The 22,519-nt window shown below is 42.3% G+C and overlaps 1 protein-coding gene across 5 annotated transcripts in view; it reads left to right on the top strand.

Moving 5' to 3' along the window:
• TRERF1 (transcriptional regulating factor 1) overlaps positions 1-22,519 on the top strand; it is a 72,796-nt gene that overhangs the window by 46,595 nt on the left and 3,682 nt on the right. For 2 of the 5 annotated variants that reach the window (XM_009641586.2, XM_035897024.1), the window contains exons 3-12: positions 5,005-6,647; positions 7,324-7,373; positions 8,131-8,281; positions 9,222-9,470; positions 12,917-13,286; positions 14,436-14,496; positions 15,248-15,387; positions 16,101-16,204; positions 17,419-17,494; positions 22,322-22,410. In XM_009641586.2, coding sequence (XP_009639881.1) covers positions 5,274-6,647; positions 7,324-7,373; positions 8,131-8,281; positions 9,222-9,470; positions 12,917-13,286; positions 14,436-14,496; positions 15,248-15,387; positions 16,101-16,204; positions 17,419-17,494; positions 22,322-22,410 — 2,664 coding nt within the window. In that variant the 5' untranslated portion in view covers positions 5,005-5,273. The remainder of the gene's footprint in view (positions 1-5,004; positions 6,648-7,323; positions 7,374-8,130; positions 8,282-9,221; positions 9,471-12,916; positions 13,287-14,435; positions 14,497-15,247; positions 15,388-16,100; positions 16,205-17,418; positions 17,495-22,321; positions 22,411-22,519) is intronic. The other 3 variants (XM_035897025.1, XM_035897027.1, XM_035897026.1) reach the window with 3 other exon arrangements.

Genomic DNA, 22,519 nt, shown 5'->3' with positions numbered 1-22,519 from the left:
CCTGTATCTGTCCTAAAGGAAATCAGAGGACAAGATGATGTGAATGATGGCTGTCTTGATTTAGGAATAGCTTAGCAGAAGATCTCACAGTTCTGAATAACAAAACAGGCCGATAAAAACATTCTCATAAAAGAAGGCTAAAAATTGAGTAAGATAAATCCTGTTTTGTTTCTATTGAAGCTACATGTGTGTGTGGGAAATGAAAGGAAGGAAGGAAACGGAGAACTTCATCTTATCCACAGTTAAAAATGAAGCTTATATTCTAATAGCAAAAAGGCAGCCACTTGAGAAAGTCCTGTCTCAGTCTCTGCGACTGAAGGGCGATAAGGCACAGTTAAAACATGTCTGCAGCGCTGGGAGGATGCATAGCAATGACACTTTTCTGTAAGCAGGCATGCCTTGAGTTAAGTGTTATAACAAACAGTTTTGACTGCTAAGAGTGGTGGTTAAACTTGCTTTAGCTGATGTGTTACTGTCCCAGAGGGAGGGACGTCAGGAGGGATGATGCCCCAGCAAATGAGCATCTGCTGATACTGTTCCTTGTGAGTAGCTGCAGGTGCTCTGTCCTGCCGCGGCTGGTTGAACATGGAGGTCTTCTTTGCATCTGCCATCTTACCCAGTCTTTTTTTTTTTTTTCAGGCTAATTAGTAATTCATCTATAAAAGCATGTAGATTTTTGCTTAAAGTGGCAGCTGAAATAAGTTGGACAAACCATAGGATCCAGTTCCCTTTTGATACACAGCCATGCAACCTACTGAGGGGACTTAGATCAGTGCTATAATAACTTTATGGCTTTTTAATGAGGCTGATTCCTTCAGCATCTGCTCTCCTACAGTCTCTTCTCATCCCTCTCCATTAACTCAGTTCTGGAACTGGCACTGGCTGGCATTCAGTCCTGGATTTGCAGCCCACACCCAGCCCAACTTTCACGGACCGACTTATTTGGAGTGGATGTCTTGCTCTGAAATTCATGTGCATCCAGGCAGTTCGATAGTGTGTGGCTGTGGCTTGATCTGTTGTTTACTGGAGCTGAAAAGTTCTGCAGGTTTCAGCTTCTGTGGTATGTGATGGGAGTGGGTTTTTTATGTGTTCTAATTACCATCTCCTTGACATTTCACTGCCTGTTGTCTTCTCTAAGTTCTTCTGACTCTCCAGTGACGTAGTTTATGAAGGAGGAAAATCAGATCACCCTTATTGAAGACTGATAACATTGGAATATTCTTCCATTTCATGTTTACCAAAATTAAGTTATGGCATGCTTCCAGGAGAGGCTACTACTTTGTATTTGCCTTACATTTGCTTGTGTTTGAAGAGGGGGACAGCTGGAGTGTGTAAAGGCATTTCAGCCAGCTTGGCATGTCCCTGGCGTTCAGTCTGGAGAATGGAGCTGCACAAGTTGCCGAGGACCACATTGAAATTATGAGAAAAGAGTTGGAGTGAAACCTTGTCTCTGTCAAAATCAATTGAACTCCCATTAGTTTGAGTCCAGATTTCATCCATAAACTTAAGTAGGGTATTTCTCTTTCTAGGCAGTCTACAGAAATGTTTCTGTCCTTTTGCATTTGTTTTTGTGTTTCTTTGTAATGATGGCATAATTGGGATATATCTGTAATGTCAGAAATGTAATAGGTTAAGTAGCACAAATGACTGTTGGGAAGAGAAGAAACACAGAACTGCATGCAGAACCATTGTTGCTTTAAAACTCCTGCTGCTGTTAGTTGTTTGATTTAACCATTTAGTAGTTAAGAGTTGTTGCAATAAATTGCAGTGATGGGTGTTCAGGCAGGAGTGCTAAACAAAAAGGAGAAGCAGCACACTTCTCCTCCTATCATTGAAAGAAACAGAAATCATTCAGTATGCTGCCAATGGATTCTCAGTTGGCTGGAGACTAACTCTGGTGCCCCTAAAGCCTTAATGACGGTGTGTATACCACTGACATACTCTGTTAGATTTTAATCCGACAAGAAATGTATACTGTTAGCGTTTTGTTAAAACGGATCGCAAATGCTCAGTGTACGCAGTATCAAGCCCTTGAATTTAAGCCTGTTCAAGTACTAAAAAAAAAAAAAAAAACCAAAAAAATCTGGTATTGAGGGGACTGGTTTATTACTGATTATGCTTTTATCAATCTGCCTGGGTTTTTTCTATGTTACCTGAAGGTAGAATAACAATGCTTTTTAAACATTTGCAATTTTCTCCCTCCAGATCAGTGATGCTTTTGAAAGGAATGTTTTCATCTTTCTTTCTTCTTTTTTTTTTTTTTTTTTTTTTGAGGGGGGGATGGGTGTTTGAAAACAATGCAAATTTTTTCAAATGTGATTCTCATAGTGACTCAACTTTCCAGTCCTTTTGTGACTTGACTGGTATTTTAATATAATATTCCATTATAATTTTTTCAGATTTTTACAAACGTTTCTGTGTAACTGCAATGATAACTCTGTAATTTACCTAACAGACAACCGTGTGTCCCACCTCTCAAACTGGAGGTGAGTTGAGGATGCTGGAGCTGCTGGAGAGGAAATTTCTGTGAGCTTTTCTTTTTTTCTGCTGAGAGAGGGGAAGAGAGAGCTTCATGATAATGCCTCAGATATAAAACCTTCTTGACTGTTTTCCAGTACCTTGAGAAGCATGATAGGTAACCCCCAGGTGAAAGGGGTGCAGTAGGTGGAATTTGGTGCATGCCCAAGGGCCAACATTTTCTCTGGTGACCACACAACTAGCTCTGCCTGCTGGTACAGGCGGTAGCATCTGCCACCACAGTGCTCCTGCCTCTGGGAAGAGTAGGGGATTGGGGGACCGGCTGGGCCACCTGATTAATTTTTATACCAAAATCATGTTGCTTGCTGCCTTAAGAGTAAGTGCTCTTACTGTCCTTTCTCCTGAAATTCTTGCAGTCTTTTAACTGTCTCCTGGAGACATTTATTCTTGCTCAGTGGTTTGTATCACTTACTATTTCTTGTCCTTTGACTAATGCATGTCACTTCAAACTTTAAAAAGAAGGGCCAAACCCAAGAAACTTGGTGTAAATTACAAAACTGTTAGTAGGTGAAATGGGATATACCTCCTATACAAAAGGTGTAGTGACAGATCCAGTAGTGCCCCGTTTTCATGCAAAGATGTGTTCAGAGTGTCTTGGCTGAGCTCTCTTAGCTTGGCAGGCATAAGAGGACATGCATGTTCCTGTGTAGGATCTCTCTTCCTCTAAAAGCTGATGGCCTTTCAGTGTGAAATATCACACAGTGTTTATTTTTATGCCCTTTGAATGTTTTGTGGAGACTTTGTTTAGTTTCCCTTCATAATTTTTAATAGGAAGTCTTTGAAGTTGGGTTGTGGCTGAAAAATCTTGTTGGCAGCCTTGACCGTTCATTGTTGACCCCTATCTTTTTTTAATTGTGCATCTATAAAAATCTGGAAGGGAGTGTGTTCAGAGAAACTATGAAGCAATGTATATTTCTGGAAAGGGGAAATAAACTTGCAATTATTCTCAGCCATTATTTGTCACGTGAGAATGTTACATGCTAATGGCTGCAGATGGTTTACACAAAAACCTTACACGCTGAAAGCCCTCTTCATTGGGAGCTATGGTTTCTGTCATACATTATGCTAGAACGGAAAAGGTTTTTTTTCTGCCTGCAGCTATGTATTACCCTTATTTGCTGTTGCTAGCACAGACCTCGTTAATATGCATCTGGCAGTGGTTAAAAATTTCTCCATCAGTGACTTCACATCTATCCATCTAGATCAAGGATTCTTCTAGGTTTAAAAAGGTATGGACATCAGTGCGCAGGAGTCTTTGGTGGAAAGCGTTACATTTAGAAAGGCAGATGTGAAGGAGGCAGAGTTAAGGTTGTGGTCTAATATTCTTGTGCTCTTGTTAAAGTTTAGAATCAGCTTCTGTGTTAAAATGTATTTATGTGTGCGCAGGCACATTATACCTCTGTACATGTGTGTGACTGTAGACACAGTGATGGCTTTGTACTGTGGAATAGTAAAACAACCCTGTAGTGTGTCTATATGTTTTGTTTTATTCATTGAGAACAGTACAGACATCTGTAAAGTGTTACTTGAAATTTCAGTTTATACACTAAAAATGATAAAAGGTTGCGTTCGGTATAAATTAGTCTCTTAAAATAATGCAAAGCAAAGAAGGAAGGGTGAGAGGGTAGAACAGAAGTTGGAGTTGAGCACTCCTGTTGTGAGTGATCAGAAAAGATTTCTGTGGGCTGGTTTGGTCTTAGCATTAATCAGATTCCACACAGATGTAGCAAACAAACCTATGTGCACAGATGTAGTATGGTAACTATGCCCTTGATTTTTTTTTTTTTTTTTTTAAAATTGTCACAGCAATGAGCATTAGTGTTGCATTTTATTCTTCAGTGATGCTCTGTTTTCATACTGCCAGTGGACACCTCCTGTAGGTACCCTGGAAGTTGTGAGAAGTTGTGGAAGGCTCTCTGCAAATCCCAGACTGCAATTAACTTTTCTGTATGTCCTTTCAAATGCTGATATCTGAGTACTGTCAGCTTTGTTCAAAGCCATGGTTTTCTTTTACCTGCCTTTTCAGGCCTTTGTGGAGGCCACCCATGGCATCCGTAGTACCTGATTTTGTGATATAAAATGGCCATGTTGCTTTTGACAAGAAGGCTGTAACACTAAGAAGGTGACTTGGCTCGATAGTTGACTGTCTGGCTAAAACTAGTCATGAGAGAGCAGTATGTGGCCAGCTAAAACTGCTTGAATGTTCGTATACTTTAGGGGAAAAAACAGTTTTGAAGAATAAGCCTTTATTGGTTTGGCAGAATGATTGTGTCAGAACACTAGAGAAGAAGCAGGATAATGGGGTGAGATAAAGTAATCTAACCGCTCTGGAATAGCCCGACTGCTACAATTTTGCATCTGATTATGTATTTCAAACTAGGAGATTTTACAGTTTCCTTTGAGGCAATAACAATAACAGTCTATGTAGAGAGCCAGCACTTACCTTGTCTTTCTCTTACTCCGCAGGTGCCTGGCACACTGAACCTATTGATCTGTGCAGGATTTGCACTGTGGTCCATTTATTGAAGATGTGAAGTGACGTCGAGTCTGAGATTGGATTTACTGACAGACTGGAGGAAATCTTAGTCCTTGTGTTGCACATGGACATGCTGAATTATAAGTAATTCTAGCTTCTTTTCTCCCCTCCCTTCCCTTCCCCTCACTCAGCTATCTCAGGGTTCATAGAGATTTCAATGGTTCACGTGCCTGTAAGTTTGGAACAGAAGTGACCAAAAATGGGGGACCAGCAATTGTATAAAACTAACCATACTGCCAACAGCAATGAGAACTTGTACTACCAACAACACCAAATGAACTCCCTTCCATCTCTAAATCATAGTTATGGGACATCTGTTTTGGATGCTCCCCAGGCGTCCCCTCTCTCCCCCCAGTTTCCCCAAGATTCAAGAGACAGTATAGCTTTGCCTGTAGGTTCAAAAAGCCTTGGGTCAATGGATACATCTAGACAAACCAGTTGGACACATTCTGGCTCAGGAAACCACGTCCCTCTGAGGAACAACTTGAATAATCAAAGCGCAATGTGGAGCCCCCTCGGGCAGGGGGAGCCCCACGACGGATACCAATATTCTTACTCTCAACCCAGTGAAAATCGATCGCAAAAAATTACCAGTGGGGTCCTGCATAAATTGGACTCCTTTACACAAGTATTTGCTAACCAAAATCTGAGAATTCAAGTCAACAACATGGCTCAGGTTTTGCACACCGAGTCTTCGATGATGGATAACTCTGGTGACAGTGCGCTCAGGCAGCTGCTGTCCCAGAAGCCAGCGGTTGAGCAACAGCCTGTAACTTCCAGTGTACAAAGATATCAACCAGTGCCACAGCAAACACACCAGAATTTTGCAAGCACACAGCAAAAGCAACAAATGCAAGTCATGCAGCACCAACAGTTGTACTACGACTACCAGCAGCATTTACCGCAAATGCAGATGCATTCTGCATTTCAGCAAGGACAGACGCACGTTCAACAAATGCAGTCCCAGCAGCTCTTACCGCAACAGATGCAGCACTTGCAGCAGACTCAATACTACACTCAACAGCAGCAGGGACATCAGCGGCTCTCGATACAGGAGATCCAGCAGCAGCAGCCAACGCGGCAGCAGCGGCAGTGTCCAATGCAAATAGCTCAGTATTACCAAACGCAACCTGTCATGCAGCAGTTACAGCAACAGCAGCAACAGCTGCAATTGCCGCTTCCTCCGTATCACAGGGAACCCGATCCAAAGACTATGCATGATCCACACCAGTATCCTCAGGATCCAGGTCATCCTGTGCAGCTTATCCAGTTGGGAGCAGTGCCTCAGTATTGCTACCAAGACCCGCATGAACAGTACAGGCACTTGTACCCACAGAGTTTACTGCATCAGCAGCAGCAAGATCAGCAGAAGCAATACCTGAGTGAGAGCAGAGCGCCGTCTCTGAACTCCCACGTTGGCCTCACTCCACCAGAGACGACGGAGGATCCCCCACGGCAGGAGATTAATTCTGTGGGTAACGCTGTCCCTCATCGAACTCTTTTGCCACCCTCCGGAGCTCATCTGAACAACAAAAGCTCTCAGCAAGACTCTCCCAGTGCTGCGTGGCCTCAGGTAGATAATATTTTAGATCTGTGCTCAGCCAAACTTGTTCTGCAGGAGTAGCAAGGCGTGGAAACAAAATGGTTGCAGGGGAGCCGGAAGGTTAGGATGCGAGTGGTGGGCATCGCTGGGATGTTTTGGGGAACTGCAGGAGAGCCGGAAGGTTAGGATGTGAGCGGTGGGCGTCGCTGGGATGTTTTGGGGAACTATGTTAACAGACTTCTGCCTACATCACTGGGTTGGCTTTGGGGCCAGGCTGGTGGCAGCACGGAGCTACTGCTGCTGCGGGGCTCCTGGTTCCCTGCTTGAGAGGCTTTGGGAAGCTCTGCCTCAGTTTCTGGGGAGGAAGAACCTGGTTACAAGACAGTGCTCTTGCTAATTTTTCAACATCTGAGGGCTCGATTGTTCAGGAAGAGTTAGTCAACTCCCTGTTCCCAGAAGTAATACTTCTGGGTCAGAGCAAAGGCTTCAAACAGCAGGTGAGTGTAAGAAAACTTGCACTAGCCATGCTCGCAGAGGCACTGGTTTGGTAGAGACATGCAAGGTTCTCAACTCAGGCTTTTAATATTCATAAAATCATATGCAAAACGCAAACATAGTGCTGTGAGGACCTTCATTTATGCATTATTTCCTGAAAAACTCTTTTCTCTTCCCGCCCCCCCTCTTTTTCCCTCTCCTTCTTTGATAGCAGGTGCAACTGTCAGATGGCAGACTGCAGCCGCTGTCCCCAGAACAAAGGTATTTTTAAAAAATTTTGGTTTAGTCTTTTCAATTTAAATATGAGAAATACAAAGGAGTGCTGCAGTTTAGAGGATGTGCTCTGGGTAGGTAATAGTTGTTGCTCTTCTAGAAACATCTGTAGTTTTGTGCTTTGTGAATTGAAGTTTGTGTGATTTCTACCCTCCCCCCCAGCAATAAAATCAAATAAATGCTTTGTCTTTCAAAAAAAAAAAGGAGGAAAAAAAAAAAAGAAAGAACCAAAGAAAAAGCAAAAGCATGGGAGCAGTTTGCTCTCAGTGTTGCATTTGTAAGAGGGGGGCTGATGCATGGTTTGGGTTTGTATCTTTGGCAGCAGGGATGTTGTTTTTCTTAAGGTCTCACTTCTGAAGGGCTGAGGTGTCCTCCAGCATGGTTGCCTAGCATAAATAGAGGCATTGTGTCCAAGTACTTGGTAACTGCTGTCACGAATGGGGAGATAGAGGTCTGTCATGATAGATCTTGTGGGTTCTGAGACCTTTCCATACTGAAGGCCACGTTTTGATGAGCATGTCTTACTCAAAATTTTCCTTCTCCCCATCTTGGGAGCAGCTGACCAAAGTTATTGCCTGTGTATTCCACAGCACTCAGCCTGTGCTTACTTGTGGCTTCATAACCATCTAGCTGTAAAATTTTATTGACTGCCTTGACTAAAAAACTTCCTCTGCAACAAAGGGAACATGCCAAACTAATGTCTGTTCTTCTGTTCCATGCTAAAAAAAAATGAAAATGAAAATAGTGGCCAGAACAGAGAAGCGCTTCCTGAGAGAGCTGATGCGAAGAACAAGCTAATGTGTTCAATATGCTTGAAGGAGTTTAAGAGTTTGCCTGCTCTAAATGGTCACATGAGGTCACACGGAGGAGTAAGAGCATCTCCTAACTTCAAACAGGTAGCAGTTTGTTTGACTTCAGCATTTGATGCTCTCCTTTCCGTGTTGATGTTTGCTTGCTTTGCCATGCTTTGCTTTGCTGTCAAAACTTGTTCTTCTCAGCGCTGTTTTGTTATGTCATACCCCCTGTAAGAAGAAATGCACATAATTCTGCTAGTTTGTAGGCCAGAAGTCTTGCTTTAAAGTCAGAGGCAGTGGTGGAGGACAGCGTTTGTCCCTCTTCTGTTTCTCTGTGCGTTACAAAAACACCCTGCAAAAGTAATCTCAGGAGTGTCTACATTTTTTTCCCCCTCATGTTTGTTTATTATATTAGAAATATCAGGAACATCAAGTCTTCCTTATTTTCATTTGGACTACTTGGATGACTAAGGGATGTTTACTGGAAGCCTTCCCAGGTTTTAATCGAAGGAGCAGGATTGTTGAATCTTTGACAGCTTTATTCCCAAGTGTTTTAGTTCTATAGGTATCAACAAATACCAAACCAAAAATGTGGGTTTGAATGGTTCTGCATAAAAATAACTTGCCCCGTCAGTCATTCTTTCTCTGTCCTGATATTTTAGAAATTCTGCCCTAATAGGGAATACCACAGGAAGGCAAAGAGCTACTGGAGTTACACCATCTGTGTCTTTGTTTTTAGGTGGGTGATAGAGAATTCTGTCTTTATAGTGATAAAAAGAGCACGTGTTTATCTCCCCTCCTGCAAGTTACCTTGTAAAGATGCTTAATGTGGTTATTTATCACTGAGGCTGAATCCTGTGTAGGAGTCATAAGTAATCTGCCAACTTCATTCAAGGCAAACAGGGAGTCCAGGAAGCAACACTGTTGTGTGTTTTGAAACCCTGGCCACTTCTTTTCAGTCACAGTGCATACGTTGCGTAGCGTATCGATCTAGAAGCAGCCCTCCCTCACTTGGGCTGAAAGCCTTTAATTGTCTGTACAGGATGAAGGAGAGAAACCACCACAGCAGCCGCTGCCTAAAGAGGTGGATAGCCTCGCGCCCATCGTCATGCCAGTGTCTGTCCCTGTAAAGCTTCTGTCACCTGAGCCCAGCACGCAGCCCTCTGCCAGCACTGCCACAGTCAAAGACAAGCCTGCCAACTCTGTGTCAGATGATGAGATGCCTGTTCTCGTGAAGATGACTTACTCTCCACCGTGCAGTCCAAAAGTGGCCAACCCCTGCTCATCCTCTGTGAGTGCTGCGTTTCTTGCCACTAACTGTGCTGTGCCTGTTAAATCCCTTTGCTTATAGTGCTGGTACTTTCTAAAATGTCCATATTTTAGAATATTTGCAGGAATCTTAATGATGCCTTATAAAAAAAAAAAAAAAAAAGGCCTGTAGCATCATAGCATTTTTTCCTTAGTCATTTGAAAATACTAATTTTCCCTTTGCTGGGGAATCAAGACCTCAACTGAAAATAAATCATTTGAAATTGGAATGTGATATTCTTTTATCCCACTAGAACAAAGGGATTTAGTATCTTTTTACTGTTTTTGTTTTTTTCCTTTTCAGGCTGCTTTGTTTCTATGTTATTGCTTAAATTTAGCAATTTTATTTCTTCCTGTTTTTTTTTTTTTTTAAAGTCAGATATATGTGCTTCTCATTTCAGCTGAAGATAGGAGGATACTGCAGTGCTTACAGTGTGCTCTAAGCCAGTGCCGACTCAAGAGTTTTGCAATAAAGTCATTTTTCCCTTTCTCTCTGGATGCATCAGATCTAAGGGTTAATCACTGGGAATTCTGATACAGGAAAAATAGCTGTGCTTAGTGTTTTCATTGCGCTCATAAAACTGAAATTATCAGGCAACAGGAGGAATTGATGAATACTTGAATGAGATGTGAGAAAGCTCTTTATTCTTTTCCTGAAAGAGTCCTGGAGCACGCGGTATTTATTTTGTGTTCCAGTGTAGGAATAGATGCTGCTTGTTCCTTCAAATCCCATGCTTGCAGACTATGCCATGATAAGAGATTACTGGGGAGTATATGTATCTGTATAATGCAGAGGAATTATCTCGTGACTTTTTTTTCTTCTCCTCATGAGGTTGATGGCCAAACGAGGGGACAGCATATACCATCGTGGGTAATCCTTATAATATTTGTGTATTGATCAACCTCCTCCTGACCCTTTGCTCAGACATACACACTGATTTTAAATATATATAAAATCTCTTACTCTGTTCCTTTCAGGCAGAGGTTTTAAACATAAACTTCCACTTTACTGTGGAAGCTAGCATCTCACAATACTTAGCTTGTAACTCAGCAGTACAATTTTTATTTTCTATTTCTAGTTTCTGGAGAGAAAAGGGACAGTCTTTTCTGAATCCTTGAGCTCTGAGTGGGAGATTTTCTCTAGAGACATCAGAGTAGGTGGCTTGGGCTTGTGTATTTCTGCAGCGTATGTAAAGTGACTGTGATTAAATCTGCCAGCGTTTGGCTAAATGCGCATTCATTCACTCAAAATTATACTTACAGTCTTTGTTGTTGCCCAAGCAAACTAAACTCGCACAGATTCCTCTCTTCATCCTATATTTTATATAAGCAATAGCATCGGAAACACTCGAAGATCAAAAGATCTGCAGTTCCCTCTTCTTCTTTAAAGATATTGTGCCATTGGAGACTTTTTTTTATTTTTAATACCAAAGAACTGGAGCAGTGTTGCATTTATTTATACTGTGCTTTGAGCTGTCTAGAAAAGCTCCCACAAAGCTCATGGAATCAGTAAAATCAAACAGCAGAAGGAAACTAAATATTCAACAAGGCTACAGGATGGTGGGCTGAAGCTAGCAGTCAGGTGAGGTCCATCAGGATTTACCTGGAGTGGATCTATCAAGGTGCGGCAGCAGGGCCCACAAGGATTCATTCCGTCTTGGATAATGGGAATCAGTTCCTGAAGCTTCGGAAAAGTGTTGGGGTGATTCTGCATTGAAAGCCCATGGACACCACGATCTCCGTTAATATTCAATGTGATCTTTTTTGAAAGTAGTGCTGGCATTAACCACACTGAGGCTGAAGTATGCTGTAGGTGAAGCAGCGTAGGAGATGGAAGTGTATAAGACTTCTAAGATGTTGTCTTGGTTGGTTAGTTTGCTTTACACCATTGAGAAAGGAGTACCAGCTCTTTCACATATAAAGGCCAGAACAAAATGAGCCTTTGATTAAAGACTTGGATCTGGCTTTCTGGATCTCTCTTTTTTAGCTCTTTGTTTGGTTGGGTTTTTTCCTTAAGCTTAGGGGGTTTTGCCCTTTCTCCTTTTTGAACATTAAATATTCACCATCATGATGAACTATGTGTGTGGTTACGGGTAACCCTCACCCTTCTGCTGTTCTGAATGTCCATTATCAACAAAATTCTCTGTAAAGCTCTATGTTTTCCTGCAAAAGAAAAACTCTTCCAAACCTTTTTTTTTTTTTTTTGGAGAGGAAAAAATGTCAACAGCTGTTGGAGAGGATACAGCAATGATCTAACAGAGAGGACAGGACCTCTGCAATCAAAAACATTTCCACAAGCTGGAACGTATTAACATAAGGGATGAAGGGTGACACTGCTAATGCTCCTAACATGATTTTTATTGGGTGAATGCAACTCTCAAGAGCCACCCATGGTGTAAAGATGTATGTTGTCTAAACATACATTGTAGTAATTTACATAGTAGAAGAATTTACTAAATGATGCAGACATTCTGGAGTAACTCTATCTGTCAAAAATTACGTTCTGCTTTCCAAGTTTATCCTAAAGAAGATCTATAATCTGAACACCTGAAAGCAGTGTGTTTAATACTGTGTTCATCTACCAGCTTCTGTGTGTTCTTAAAGCACAACCTGAGAAGCTGTCTCTTCCCACCTCACCCTCCAGAAATCCAGATTCCAGGCTTGCACAAATTCTGTGTCTTCTGCTTCTGTGGACTGTAGGGATTTATCGTCAAATTACTTTTAACATTCAAATTCTAGAATTCTAGGCATATTACAGTGTATGAATCTCCCAAATGGTCATCTACTACCCTCTTTCCTCCAAGGAAAGAGGAGAGAGTTAAGTTCAAGATTTGTTGCAGCTGGATTGTACTCAAGCTGATGGGAATGTAGTGATAAGAGGCAAAGAATTTGAATTTATTACATTTTTCTTCCTTTCCTGCTGCTGAGTACTGCAGTAATTTCATTGAGCTCATGTGTCCTTCCTAGACAAACAAAATAAATGCATTGGAAAAACATCTCGTATAAAGTTTCTAATAAACTGTGACTGGGTTATGAAGTAACTCCCAACAGCCTGTGTGTGTTCAGTGCAAGTAGAAGTGCCCAGGGTGTTTGGGTGGAGCTGAAGAAGGGTGTGGGAGCCTTGTGGCCTGGGAGAGAGCCGTTCCCTGCACCCTCAAAAGCTGGCAGCAGACTCTCCATGTCTGTGCTTGTGGCTCAGCCCTACCTTGACCCAGAGGGTTTGCTGAGGGAGGTGAGGGTAGTTTGTCCTGGTTTTTCTCTCTCTCCTGAGGTATTTATGTAACACCAGATACTGTACTGACCAGGCTTATTATGGCTGTACCTGAATAACTACCTCATGGTTAACAGCTTTTCTGTGGCTGTAGGGAATCGTGTGCAAACCACATTTAAGCATGCCTATATGCTGAAGTTCTGTGTGTTTTCGTTTAGGAAATTAGCAAAAAACCTCATCAAAGTGCTGTAAAATTGGAAGAAAACTTCAAACCATTGCAGGACAAGAAGAAGTATCGGCACAGACCCGAACCTCTCTTCATACCTCCTCCTTCCTTCAACTTCAGCATGTCCCACTCTGGTGCCACCCTGTACCAGAGTCAGCTTCGCTCTCCCCGTGTCCTTGGAGATCATCTGCTAGACCGGACGCATGAGCTTCCCCCCTACACTCCGCCACCGATGCTTAGTCCAGTTCGGCAAGGGTCTGGTCTCTTCAGCAGTGTTATCACATCATCTCACAGCACCTCGCATACTCAGCTGCCACTTACTCCACTGACACCTACTCCACGGGTGCTCCTGTGTCGGTCTAGTAAGTGTTACGGTTACAGAGCAGCAGTACATAGTAAATACCGCTGTCCTGTCTCCTGGTGTTAACCACACTGATGATTTTTATATGTGCTCACATGCATGGCTGGTTCTGCTACTTCACAGGAAAAGTCTATCTTTATCAGGGGTTTTGCCTTGGATTTTGTAGACATGTTAAAGCATAAAGTGAATAGAGGACCCTATCCAGAGAGTAAGGCTGTGATCTTTCCATGCGGCTTGCCTTAAGAAAGGAACACTATGCCTCTCATTAAAGCCAGGCCTTCTGAAGTGGAGGGAAAAGACCTGGTTTGAGACATGGGGTTCATTTTTAGTATTTGTTGTTCACAAGAGAAGGTGTCTAATCAGACGTGATCAGGGCAGTAGAAACCTCTGCAAGTTAGGACATTTCTATTACCTATAACAACTTAGACTGTTTCTCTCTAAATATTTGTCCTGGGTTTGGCTGGGGTAGAGTTAATTTTCTTCCTAGTAGCTGGCATAGGGCTGTGTTTTGGATTTAGGATGAGAATAATGTTGATAACACACTGACTTAGTTGTTGCTAAGTAGTGCTTAGACTATCAAGGACTTTTCAGCTTCCCATGCTCTGCCAGGTGCACAAAAAGCTGGGAGGGCGCATAGCCAAGACAGCTGACCCAAACTGGCCAAAAAAGGGGTATTTCATACCATATGACATCATGCTCAGTATATAAACTGGGAGGAGTTGGCCGGGGGACAGTGGTCGCTGCTCAGGGACTGGCTGGGCATCGGCCAGTGGGTGGTGAGTGGTTGCATAGCTTGTTTTTTTTTCCCTGGTTTTGCTTCTCTCTCTCTCATTGTTTTCCTTTTCTTCATCATCATCATTATTATTAAAGTGCTCTTATCTCAACCCATGAGTTTTCTTACTTTTGCTCTTCTGAGTCTCTCCCCCATCCCGTTGCGGAAGGGAGGGTGCGCAAGCAGTTGTGTGGTGCTTAGTTGACGATTGGGACTGAACCACGACAATATTGTTAAAGGGTAATTGTTGCTTAACAGACTGGAGTAATGTTGACGTTAATAGGGAGGTGGCAGAGCAGCCTGGGAGGTGAAGCATCAACAGAAATACAGTTGTTACCAAAATACCTTTTTAAACTCAAACTCCAATCTCTGTTTCAGATAGTATTGATGGAAGTATCATTCCGGTGACACCTGGGCCTGGAGAACAGACTGTTGAACCGTAAGAAAAACAATATTGTTTTTGCCACTGCTTTTATAGACTGGCTTTAGCCTAGAACATGTGGCCTGAAGTGTTTTGAACTGAGCAGGTAGTGTTCAACTGCCTGAAATCATGTTGGGCTGGTTGTATTTAAGGTTGCTCTGGATGGTGGCTGAGGACATTGGGAGCGAAGTGGCTGTGGGAGATGGAGATGTCGTGGCTCAAAAATTCTAGGAGAGGCTTGGTGGGAACCACTGAAGGTGAAGAAAGGGCTAGTGATGGCCAGGAAGAGGGTTGTGAGAACATATGCTGATCCAGTACACTTATATGTATGTTAAGCATGGAGCTTTGGAGAGGTATTACCTGGTAGGTTCCCCAGGGCAACCTGCAAATAGGATTGTCCCTCAGCAGTAATGTCTCTTTCTGCTCTCTGCTGAAGAGTGCCCGTGTCTATGGAACAGAAAGTTATTGTTTCCAGCATCTAGCCTCTTTGCTAGTCAGCACGCGTATAGGCTAGCTTGGGTTGTCTGTAAGGTGTGATGTCTCAGTGTAGTTTAAATTGTGTATTGAAGTTTTGGGTTCCTCCAAGAGATCAGTTCTCTAATATTCAAAGTACTTATCATGAGAGTAAAGCATTGCGTAAAGCAGTTTGACACAATTTCCTGCCACTCCAGCGTAATAAAGGTTTTGGTGTAAACAAAGTGAATGCTAACATGACTTCTGTTTTTTCTGCACATTGTGTCGTTGAATACTTACTTATTTGTCTTTCTAGACGAATCAATATTGGGTCCAGGTTCCAGGCTGATATTCCTGAGCTGCAGGACAGATTTCTGATGGAGAATGATGTGCACAAGGCTACTTTGGTTTGGAAACCATGGCCAGAACTGGAAAACAAAGTCTTTCAACAAAGAGGTACAATAATTTGCCATTTTAGAAGCTCACCCTGTGCCTGTTGAAGAAATTCACATTGTTTTCTCATGTGTATGCTGTGCAAAATGTTCAAGAGAGTATTAATTCCTGAGAACGAAGAGCAAGAGACCAGAACTGCATGTTACATATTCAGAGTAACAACATTATATAGTGGGACTTGAAGTCTGGATGAACTGTTTCCTAGTAGCCAAGGGGGAAAGATTGTTGCTGGGCAGTGTTTTTTTGGGTACTGAACTGCCCAGTAAGGGCAGACATCACAGATGAGAGGCAGCTGATGGGTCCCGGGCCTGTCTTGTGACCATAGCTGAAAGGAAATGTGATGGGCTCAGTGGCTGCTACCAGTCCTGAGCAGAGTTTGTTCCTGCTTCCAGCACGATTCATTTCTGTTTCTCTACCCTGGCTGGAGCTTTCTTGGCACAGCAACATCACTGGCCTGTGCATGCCACTGCCCCACAGCCAAATCGCTGGCTCTGCAGTAGCCTGTCCCATCCCAAGGATGCACTCTGCAAATCCCATCACATACCCTCCTCCGTGAGCGGTCGTAAAACCAGGAGATGAGGTGCTGGGGAGAGAGAGTATGAAAGCTGTTGCCCTGAACTACGCTGTCTTTGAGTGGCATTACAGAATCCTTGGCTCTGGATGCTTGACTGACAGGCTACTGTATTGGCAGTAAAATGTTGACTTGTTTCTGACAGTGGAAGACCTTTTAAATATGAGCTGTTCCAGTGTGTTACCTGGTGGAGGAACTAACTCAGAATACGCTTTGCACTCTCTCTTTGAGGCGAAAGGAGATATTATGGTAAGATAAGAAGCTGAAAGGGGAGATAGGATCCTCTTCTGCAGTTAAATTAGCATGCTTTATTAAATGGATTTAGATATGGTTATATAAAAAAGAGATTTTTGATTGATTAGCAGTGATGCTTTAAACATCCTGTAACATTTTTGGGGAATGACTTTTCCCTTTCATTCTTTAATAAATTTAAATTTCAAAGCAGTGCCTCTCTGAAGGCTTACTGTATATTTCATATAGATAAGATTACTTAGTTTATAGCCCTGGGGCTTTGAATGTCTCCCAGTGCTTGCTCCAGCCCTGATATTTCACAAGCTTTATATTTGGTCACGGAGAGCTTAGTCCTCTTCTAGCCCTTATAAAAATGCTTTTTTGTAGCAGCAATCACATCTACTTATTTGTTCAGAACTGTGAGGTAATTGCACACAGTTCTCGTATAAATAATGCATTTCAAATATTTGCATTAGTTTAGTGATGGGAATGTTATTAACTAGGGCAAAACATCCATTTTGCCCAGTGTTATGGAAAGACAAGGCCCTGCATCGGTTCCTGGAAAGCTAGTTTAAAACAAAATGCAACAGAACACAGGGCTGGAATGAATTTCACAGGATTGTCTAATACAATGGTTTTTAGCTTGCATCCCAGTTTCCCTAGGCTCTGTTAGCTGTATCCGAGGGGTCCGAGACAGGAGACTGAACTTACTGTCAGGATGTGAAATTTGCTATACAGGGGGTCTGCATTATCACAGGAAAAAATTGTAGGGATCCACAAATCATCTGCCTCCCTGATCCAAGGGAGGATTAACTAAACTTGCTGTAATTCCTGGCAGATGTTGACCTAAACAGATATTCTAAAAGACTTCACACTATAAATATTAATGCTATCAAACCAACCATTAAATACTAGTATTAATTAACACTATCAAATCAAACACTGTAAAATATATTTGTATGTGGCAAGCAGAGGGGGAGGGAAGAGCTGGAAGTTGCTAAGTAATAGTCCCATTTGTGCTAATTAAGGCAGGACAGGTGTGTGTTAGGTGCTCTTCTGTGAGGTACACTGTTAATGGGCCTTGGAGTAATTTGATGTGATTCCATATGACAGAAAAGAAAAAAAGAGAGAAAATTAATTCATATCCTCCTACCAAATAGTCTTCTAAATGCAGTTCTATGCAGCAGCTGACTGGATTTGCTAATTCTGGTTTTCCCTGCTTTTTCACATAGGTTGCTCTTGAGAAGCTGCTGTTGAGAAAGCCAGTGAGATTGAAGTGCCATCCTTTGGCAAATTACCACTACGCCGGTGGGTTTCCTTGCGATCTCTGTATCTGCTGGTTTAGAGAGTCCAATGCTGTCATCCCAGGCTGGTGCATGGGATCACGCTGCACTCTCTGCTGCCTGCTGCAGGGATGGCAGCCTCTAAAAGTGAGGTGATGTAGACAGTGCCAAGTGGTACTTCCAGAGCCTTTTCTTAAGAGTTTGGCAGTTTTTCCCCGACTGAAGGTGTACAGAAACTTCACATCCATGTTGCTGCGTAGGGTTCTACAGATTTAAAACTGCCTTGAGTAATTTTTTTTTTTCCTCTTTTAAACTAAATTTTAATTTGTTGATCTCCTTTTAAAATTGCTGCTATTCATAGCTTATAATTTACTAGCAGTAAGGGCTTCATTTTCTGGTATGTAAGCGTCTGCCATCATGCCTGCCTTTTCTGAGGTGATGGTGCATGATGATAAATGAATACGATAATCATGAGCATTCTTCCAAAGAGGCAGTGCTTTAACTCTCGCTGGTGTCTTAGTACTGAGTACAGAACCACTCTTTGCATGCAAAGAACCACATTTTGGTGATAAAGCGGAAGTGCCCTGTGAAATACACAAGGTGGTGTTAAGCTGTTGGACTTAAGTTATGTCACCTAAGCACTGGTGGCAAATGTCTCTCCCCTGCAGCCCTCTGTGTTATTACTTAACACTTTGTAGTGGTTAACAGCTGCTTGGGCACACAGAATAGGGTTTTACACAAGAGATTTAAGAATTTATCTCCGATTTAGGTGGAATAGGAAACCAGCCAAGAATCTCCTGGTGGTCAGTCAGTCAATCATGGTGTCCAGGGTCATATACTCGTTTCCAGCTATAGTCACTGTGCCGCATCAGTATGGAAGCAAGCTGTGGCAGCTCACTGGAAAGATTCCCATGTAACAAGGACTCTTTTGTAAAGCAACTCCTTAACCCCCTGGCCTGAGAACAAGAACAGACACATGTTTGATGGCAGCTGATAATGAGAGTGAATAAATGTGAAGATCAGGTTTTCAGTCTTGGCTGGGGGAGATGCCTGGTGCTTTGTGCCTTGCAACAGCTCTGCTGCAGTCCAAAGGGTGTACAATAGGGGTGGATGGAGGAGGACGTCAGCTGGGACCTTTGACCGGGGTCTCTTGTCTGAAGAGATGACACCAAATCATACGCGTGAGACAGTCCAGGGCACGAGAGCAGGAAGATGAGGAGATATCCCAGCAGCATCTCATCCTCAGTGAGGGATCTAATTAGCAGAGCAGATAAGAAATTTCTGCTTGCGTGGCAGAGAAGGAGGAATAGTCTTTACTGAAGCAACTTCACAGTAGAAAGTGTTTTATTGTGATACAGGGAGGAGCCAGGAAAGATAATTTTGTTTGATCTCTCACATGAGGTGACGCTAATCCTTGTTAACTAGCACTGAGACCCATGGACATCCGTGTGCCCCGATTTCTTAAACAGGAAAGAAAGTTTGATTCAGCTTATCACAGCATGAAACAAAATCTCACCAGTCTGGATTTAAGTGCCATAAAATAACAAGACAAAGCATTATTTACTAATGCTCTTGAATGCAACATGTGATTGCAACTTATATTGACAGCCACCCTCTAGCACCATGCAGCAGCTCTTGAATAATAGTTTATTTGTGGTTGATAATCAGCCACTCAAGGCATATGGGAATTTCTCACAATCTAGTGCATGAATAGCTTAATATATTTTGAAATGGCATTTGTCTGGGTTAACTCTCTGCGCTTTCTGCTCTGTACTCAGAAATCACAGCTTTCGGGCACTGCCACATTTAAAGGTGGAATAGACCAAAACAGGGCATGGCACTTACTCATGAGAATTCACTGATACCACAAACAACAAATATCCAAACTCGTCCTTAGCATTGCCCTCAAATGAGGATACAGCAATTAACTCACCTTTGAAACCTGTTGGCTCGTGAAGGAAGCAAGTTGTAAAACTCGAGGCTTTTCTGTTGTGTGCCAAGAGAGCTGGGCATGCTGACCCAGGGCTGCTTGGAAGAACACCCTAATCTCTCTGTCCTAATGCTTTGCCATCTGTCAGGATGCTGTTTTAGGGAAGAGAGAGGGGACACGTACCTAATACAAGAGGAGTGCTGTTGCAAACACTAATTGTTTTCACTTGAACAGTGGAATTTCTCAGGTCTGAAGTTCTGCAGTGAGAATTGTAGATGGTCTCTGAAATAATGTGCTTCAGGCGGTCTGAAAACTTCTTGTATGTACTGGGTATGGATCAGACCCAGCATATGCTGTAGGTAATGGATTTGAGCCATCTCGGGGCGGGGGTGGTGTCCCTGGGTATAGGTGTAGCCCCCTTGCAACCCACAGATTAAGCCCAAAGTCCCAAAATTTGTAGCAGATACTTACTGTCAGTTAATCAGTGCGAAAACAATATGGCAGATAAAACAGAACATAGAATAAATGTCTGAACATAAAGATCAGCTTTAAAATTTGATCTGTATTCCAAAGTCCAAAATTCTTTCTTGCTGCATTGCAGATATCTCTCTATACACGTTCTCTATATCTCCCTCAAGCTAACAAGAGCAAAAGCGGTTTCCCAGCAACCAGAGTTAAAAACAGCTTTTCTTCTGTTTCTTTTCCTACACAGGATTTATTCTATTAATTAGGTTACTTCCAATTAACCCGTGTAATCTTATAAGGGTCTGTGCTAATACCACAGCTATTGGGGAAAACTCTGCAAGTCCTGAAACCTCCATAGGTGTACAATCAAATTAGTTCATGGAAGTGATCCTTTTTTTTTTCTTTTTTTTTTTTTTTCTTTTTCAGTAGGGTGGGGTGGAGGCAGGAGATCATGACTAGAGAGGTTTGCTGGAAACTAAAATCGCTCCTTTGGTGTTGTCATGTTTTTTAAAGTTCTACTTTGGTATAGCAGAGCAGGCTCCTGGACTGAATCAGTGCATTTACCCCTGTCCAAAGGGAGGGTAAATTCAAAAGCTGGCAAGTTGTGTAAGAAGGGAATGATGCTGGTTCAGGTTGGGAAAGATGGCAAGGCAGTGTGTCAGAAAAAAAGATCTTTGGGTGATAACAGAATAAATAAAACTTGTGGCTTGAAGCCAGTGCCTTTCTGTGACGCTTGAAAGCTTTAATGTAAATCTTTGTAGAACTAACTAATGTATGCCTGTATCCAGTACTGGAAAAGCCTGCAGAAAACAGGTTTCAGAAAAGTTAATTTTGTAGTTTTTAGCACGTGATGGAGCAGTGAGATACCTGCTTTAAGCTTGTGAGCCTGGGAGTTGAAACTGAAAAGCAAAACATTTGCAGTTAGTAAAAAAACTTTTTTTTTTTTTTTTTTTTTTTTATGGACATAGGTAACCTGTAGAGTTCAATACCATGCATAGTGCCAAGCCCAAGTTAATTGAATTCAGTGCAGAGGCAGGCATTTCTATGGAGAATGGTAACATTGACAGGAATATTAGGGATTTCTTTTGATAAAAGTTTTAGATATTTCAGAAACTCTCAGACAGACCAGAGTAGAATCTTCTCATGGTGTAAGTCATTTCAAAGGCATCTGCTTTATGGCTTCTTGGGTATCCTTCCTTTAATGTATGCAGTGCTGCCCACTCTTACAAACAGGACACTGCTTTGATGCAGTAGAGCAATACTGTGTTCCTTCTGTTTGACTAATACCAAGGAAGCACAAATTCATTTCAATTTAAATGTTGATTTCACATTTTCATGGGCAGTTAGGCTGGTGAAGCAAACACAGAATAACAACATTTGAAAGTTTTATATACAGCTTCCACTGAATGACCAGAAAGCACTTTGTGTATATTGCACATTGCTACAATCTCTATCTACTTGTGACCTCTATCACAGAGGATTTAAGTGTCTTGCCTCAAGCCGTGCAAGTGCAGAGCTGCAGAAGGGCCTTACAAGAGTTACCGTCTGGAGAACAAAATGATAGATGATCTTCTGTGTAGCTGAATGTAAAGTGGCATATAGGGGTTATTTACAAGCTTTATGTATAAAATTACGAGCTCTGTGGTGATACTTCTCATTTAGAGTGAGACCTTGGGATTATAATGCTAGTTCCATGAAAGCAGCAGCTCTGTATCTTAAAACAGGTAAAAAAGCCCAAATGCTAAGAGGATAGAGAACATGGTGATGTCACTGTGCAAGTCTGTGGATTGCTTATGTGCTGACTATTACGTGCCTTTCTGGTCCCTTCATCTCTATAGGAAGGTTTTAGTACTGAGAAAGGTTCAGAGAGGGACAGCAGTAATGAGCAAAGGTGTGGCAGTGACAGAAAGGATGTGCGGTCCTGAATAGCATGGAGATGATGGTCGAGACTGAAAACCAAAGGGTCATCCAGTGAAGCTACTGGGAGACAGGAAACAAAGAAAAGGAGGCGGTTCTTCATGCGGAAGGTCTACTGATCTGTGAAACTCCTCAGCACAGGATGGTTTGGGTGCAAGAAGTTTAATTGGTTGAAAGGAAGAGTGGATCAGCACTTACAAGGATAGTTACTAAATAAGCAAATTGCAACAGACTCAGGAAATCCCCTGTGCCAAAAGCGGTCAGAGGTTAGGAAAAATTAGGGAGAGGCATTGTATTTGCTTGCCCTGATCTTACTGTTTCCTAGGCAACTGTCTGTGACTGCTGCTGGAGACCCAATAGGGGTTAGGTGGACTCGAGCTCTGAGTCAGTACAGCCATACTTGTATTTGGGTAGCAGCAATCACAAGCATGTGTTTGAGGTTTCCCAGTTTTTGTTTCAGCTACTACATCAGCGTAAAGATGGGGGGGTTTATTGTTTATAATGAAGTCTCTCTTTTTTTTTTTTCTCTTTTCTTTTTAGGCTCTGACAAATGGACGCATCAAGAAAGGAGGCTGTTCAAAGAGGCATTGTCCACCTACAGCAAAGATTTCATAGTTGTACAGAAAATGGTAAGGTTGTTTCTGTTCTGTCATTTTTTTTTTCCACTTGCTGCATTCTGTTCGCCTTCGTTTTCCTTCCAGTGCCGGGCAAGTTCGTCGCGGGCACCGAGCCAGGAGT

Source organism: Egretta garzetta, unplaced genomic scaffold (genome assembly GCF_000687185.1).
Source record: "Egretta garzetta isolate BGI_Z169 unplaced genomic scaffold, ASM68718v1 scaffold166, whole genome shotgun sequence".
Lineage (NCBI taxonomy): Eukaryota > Metazoa > Chordata > Aves > Pelecaniformes > Ardeidae > Egretta > Egretta garzetta.
Note: the sequence above shows the minus strand (reverse complement) of the source record. Positions and strands in the feature narration are given on the sequence as shown.